Below are 4,444 nucleotides of genomic sequence, written 5' to 3' on the forward strand. Positions count from 1 at the left end.
AGGCAGAAACCAGCGGGTCAGCCGCTGGCGCCGCAGGTGCGGTGCAAGGAAGGGGCCGCGTGTGGCGCAGTGTCGCGCGCTTTCGCTTCGCAGTCGTTGCCTAGTCTGACGAGAGAGAAAATAGGCCCAGGAGTGGGAGGAGTGCCCAGAAATAGTGCGGTCCGGGCTCCCTGGAGGAGGAGCCCAGAGCGAAGGAGGAGGAGAAGGAGGAGGCGGGCAGCTCGGAGCGCGACGCGGCGTCGCATAAGAGCAGAGCCGCCGGCAGCCGGTCCGCCGGGCTGCCAGGAGCTCTGGCAGCGGCCTCATGGAGGAGAAGCGGATTCTGTGCGTGGGGCTGGTGGTGCTGGACGTGATCAGCGTGGTGGACCAGTACCCGGAGGAGGACACGGACCGCAGGTAGGGGCGCCCGGGCCCCTCGGAGACCGCAGCTGCGGGGCCACCGAGCCCAGGCCCCGCATGAGGCCCCGAGCCTGCAGCCTGCAAGCCGGCGCCCTCTGCCAGAGACGCGGGGCCGTCCGCGCGGAGAAGAGGTAGTAAGACCCAGGGTCTGCAGAGCGCGGGGCAGCCCACCTGAGCCAGCCATCCGGGTCCGCGTCGGACTGATGCTTAGAGGGCCGAAGTGATTGGTTTGTCTCAGTGCACACGGCTAGAGAGGTGCAGGGCGGAGCCAGTCTCCTTCTTTTCTTCTTTTTTCTTGGGTTGGTTGGTTTTTTAAGACAGTCTCTCTCTGTGTATTCCAGGCTGGCCTCGAACTCACTGTGTAGCGCAGGTCGGCCTCTCAATCGCTGGGATCCTCCTGAGTGCTGGGATCACAGGCATGCGCCACCACTCCAGCCCTCCTCCTTTTTCTTTTTTTTCCTCCAACCCTGTGCATGTCTCTTTCACTAACTTTCACTTCTAATTATTATTTTGAGCCAGGGTCTCACTATGTAGTCCAGGCTGGCCTTAAACTCACTGTGTAGCCCAGGTTGGCTTCAGACTTGTAGTGATCCTCCTGCCTCAGCCTCCTGAGTACTGTACTAGAATTATAGGCTTGCACCACTACATCCGGCTGCAAACTTCTAATTTGTTTACCACATACCCAGTGCATCGTTTCCAAACAAGAATGTGAGGTAGTTTACAGTGATAAGTGCATGCAGCAAGATTGTCCGGAACGTTTGGGACCATGGAATTTGAGCTTTGACCGCAGTTCAGGCTGGCAGGCACTGCAGGCAAACCCGAGCTGTCCTGGCTCAGGGGTAGAGCTGGCTGGTGAGCCACTGCCAGCTTCCCTCAGGGCTCAGTTCCAGAAGGAGCCCACCAGCAGCCGGTTTCTACTGAGAAAGGCGGAGTAGCACCGGTTGTCTGGCGGAAGCAGGCGTCCTTTGACAGCTCCTGTCTGGACACTGGACAGGGCCCTGCATTCAGCTGTCATGCCACAGAGGCGTGTGTGGGGCTTTCTCACGGTGCCATCCAGCACTGGCACACTGAGGATTGCTCCTTGGCCATCAGTTATCACAGCCCCAGAACTGGATGAAGGCTGTTCAAGGCTGAGCCGTGGCAGGCGCTGCAGCTCTGATAGCAGCGAGACTGAGGGGGAGCCCAGGCCTCTCAGGATCTGGGCTGGAGAGCTTCGTCCCACCACTACCTCCTGCTGTCCCTGGGAACTGTAGGCACCAGTCAAATCCTCTTCCAGATGAGGATGCTGAAGGTTAGGAAAAAATTATTTTGTTCAGGCCCATATTTATTAAGTAGTAGAGCAGCAGTTACACTCGTGTCCCCTGACTCAGTCTAGGGCTCCAGCCCTCTGTTCTCTCTTGTCCTTCGTGTCCCATTGGCGCTGCCCATCCCTGGAGTTGACCCTTTTCTTTGAGCTGTTTTGTTTGCCGGAGGTTAGTGGCCCTTGCCCAGGGTGCAGGGACGGTGGGGAAAGGGTACAGGGTGTGCTGCTGTGTAGACCTGACTCTCTGCAGGCGGAACCGGCCCTGGGGTCAGTGTATGCTCTGCTCTGGAGAGCGTGCACACTCGGGCATCGTGCCAGTCAGGGAAGACTGGGCACCCCATTCTGCCAGAGCCCCAGTCCTGCTTCCCTTGAGTCTGGCTGTGCAGGAGACTGGGAGTGTCTGCTGCTGCCACTGAGATGGACCTGTGGGGGTGACTCTGTGAGCCCTGCCCTTATCTCTAGGGCTCCTTGCCCTCAATGTGCCCCCGCCAACTTCCCTAAACCCAGCTCTCGACTCCTCTGGGCTTCCCAGAAGAGCAAACCAGAGGGACACCCAGACCTTCCTGAGTGTCTCTCAGGACCTGGAGATCAGCCAGAGCCCTGAGGAGTGGCACTTGCCTTCCAGAGTCCAGGCAGGGGGGAGCTCTCCCGAGAGTGCTCTGGTGCATTGCTGAGTGTGCACAGAAGGGTCAGTGCACCTTTGAAGGCCTCCACAGGATGAAACTCCAGCATGATGGTCCATGCCTGTAATGTAATTCCAGCACCTGGGAGGCTGAGGCAGGATGATTCTGGCAAGGTTAAGGCTAGCCTGTCTCAAAAGATCAAAAAATGAATACATAAAACAAAGTACAGAGTAAGTAGCAATGGCTTTGGAGTCAGGAAATCTGGGTTCTGATGGGTTCAGCAGTGTTATTGGTGTAGTCCTGAGCAAGACAAATACCTCTAGGCTCCTGTTTTCTTTGCACAAATATTTCCCCAAATCAGCACTGGGCTTGAAAAATCTTTGGTCCTTTAGGAATTGTGCCCCCACCCCAGCCAGTACTAGGGATTGAATCCAGGGCTTTGTGCATGCAAATGCTGTACCACTTGAGACAGTCTCCCTGTGTAGGTCAGGGCTGCTGGCCTTGAACTCACTGCATAGTCCAGGCTGGCCTGCAAGTCGCAGCAATCCTCCTGTCTCAGCCTTCCTAGTGCTGGGTCTGCAGGCATGTGCTGCTAGGCCCAGCCAGAATGTTTTTTTCTACTGAGATCATTCTTTTCCCTTTTCACACAGCTAGAGAGAACTTTGGGGTTTTGGTTTTTGTTTTAGTGTGTGTGTGTGTGTGTGTGTGTGTGTGTGTGTGGTTTGTGTTTTTGTTTGTTTTGAGACAGGGTCTCACTGTGTAGTTGAGACTGACCTGGAACTCACTGTGTAGCCCAGGCTGATCTCAAACTCTCAAGTCGCAGCAATCCTCCTGTCTCAGCCTTCCTAGTGCTGGGTCTGCAGGCATGTGCTGCTAGGCCCAGCCAGAATGTTTTTTTCTACTGAGATCATTCTTTTCCCTTTTCACACAGCTAGAGAGAACTTTGGGGTTTTGGTTTTTGTTTTAGTGTGTGTGTGTGTGTGTGTGTGTGTGTGTGTGTGGTTTGTGTTTTTGTTTGTTTTGAGACAGGGTCTCACTGTGTAGTTGAGACTGACCTGGAACTCACTGTGTAGCCCAGGCTGATCTCAAACTCACAGCAGTCCTCCTGCCTCAGCCTCCCAAGTGCTGGGATTACAGGCATGCGCCACGACGCCTGGCCTTAGTGTGTGTGCGTTTTAAGGCAGGGTTTTGCTGTGTAGCCCAGGCTGACCTCAAACTCATAGCAATTTTTACTCCTGAGTGCTGGGATTAAAGGTGCACAGCACCACACCCAGCCAGGGTTAAATTTTATGTACAAATGTACCTTAGCCTAAAAATTCTGGGTTGGCCCATTGTGGTGGTGCATGCCTATAACCCAGCACTCTGGGAGGCTGAGGCAGGAGGATTGAAAGTTCTAGCCCAGCCTGGATGATTTAGTAAGACCCTGTCTCAGAAAACAAAAAAACTGGGGTGGGGATGTAGCCCTGTGAGAAGGCCCTGAATAAAATCCTAGTATCTTGCCCACCCAAATTTCTGGTTCAATTCTCCCCTCCCCTCTCCTTCCCTCTCCTCTCCTCTCTCTGTCGTGATGTACCTCTAAACTATATCTCCAGCCTTTTAAATTTTTATTTTGAGATAAGGTCTCATTGAATTGCCCACGCTGGCCTCAAATTTGATATTCTCCTGCCTCAGCCACCTAAGTAGCTAGGATTACGGACATGTGCTCTTGGCTGAGTATTTTCTCCTACTTAGTGGTTCATTAGTATTTGTTCCCTTTACTGTTAGGTGCCACAGTCATGATGGTTACTACGGTTATTTCATGGAGCTAGCACAATGGAAATGATAACCTACAACTGTTTGCCTTGCAGTTTTACTGGTGCATGAGAAATTAAAGTCCTTTGAGGCCGTGTGTGGAAGTTGTCATTTTTGTTAATGATGATCGTGAAGCCCTTCAGGTGTATCATGTTAGTTTCTTTTTTTTTTTTCCCCTAGTAATTTTTCTTTTTTATCTTACTGAGTTTATTGGTACTTTTAGTTTCCTTTTAGTGGATTTTCAGGAAAGATGAAGAAAATCTGTTCTTTTGGACTTTCAGTATTGTGATGTTACCCCCCCCATGCTTTTTTTTTTTTTTTTTTTTTT

The 4,444-nt window shown here is 52.7% G+C and overlaps 1 protein-coding gene across 7 annotated transcripts in view; it reads left to right on the forward strand.

Annotated features, from left to right (window-relative positions):
• Positions 1 to 6: 6 nt before the first annotated feature.
• Positions 7 to 4,444, forward strand: part of Khk (ketohexokinase) — a 13,559-nt gene continuing 9,121 nt past the window's right edge. For all 7 annotated transcript variants that reach the window (XM_010604777.1, XM_010604778.1, XM_010604780.1 and 4 more), the window contains exon 1: positions 7 to 396. In XM_010604777.1, the coding sequence (XP_010603079.1) occupies positions 305 to 396 (92 nt within the window). In that variant the 5' untranslated portion in view covers positions 7 to 304. The remainder of the gene's footprint in view (positions 397 to 4,444) is intronic.

Source organism: Fukomys damarensis, unplaced genomic scaffold, assembly GCF_012274545.1.
Source record: "Fukomys damarensis isolate Sample0158 unplaced genomic scaffold, DMR_v1.0_HiC HiC_scaffold_2, whole genome shotgun sequence".
Taxonomy (NCBI): domain Eukaryota; kingdom Metazoa; phylum Chordata; class Mammalia; order Rodentia; family Bathyergidae; genus Fukomys; species Fukomys damarensis.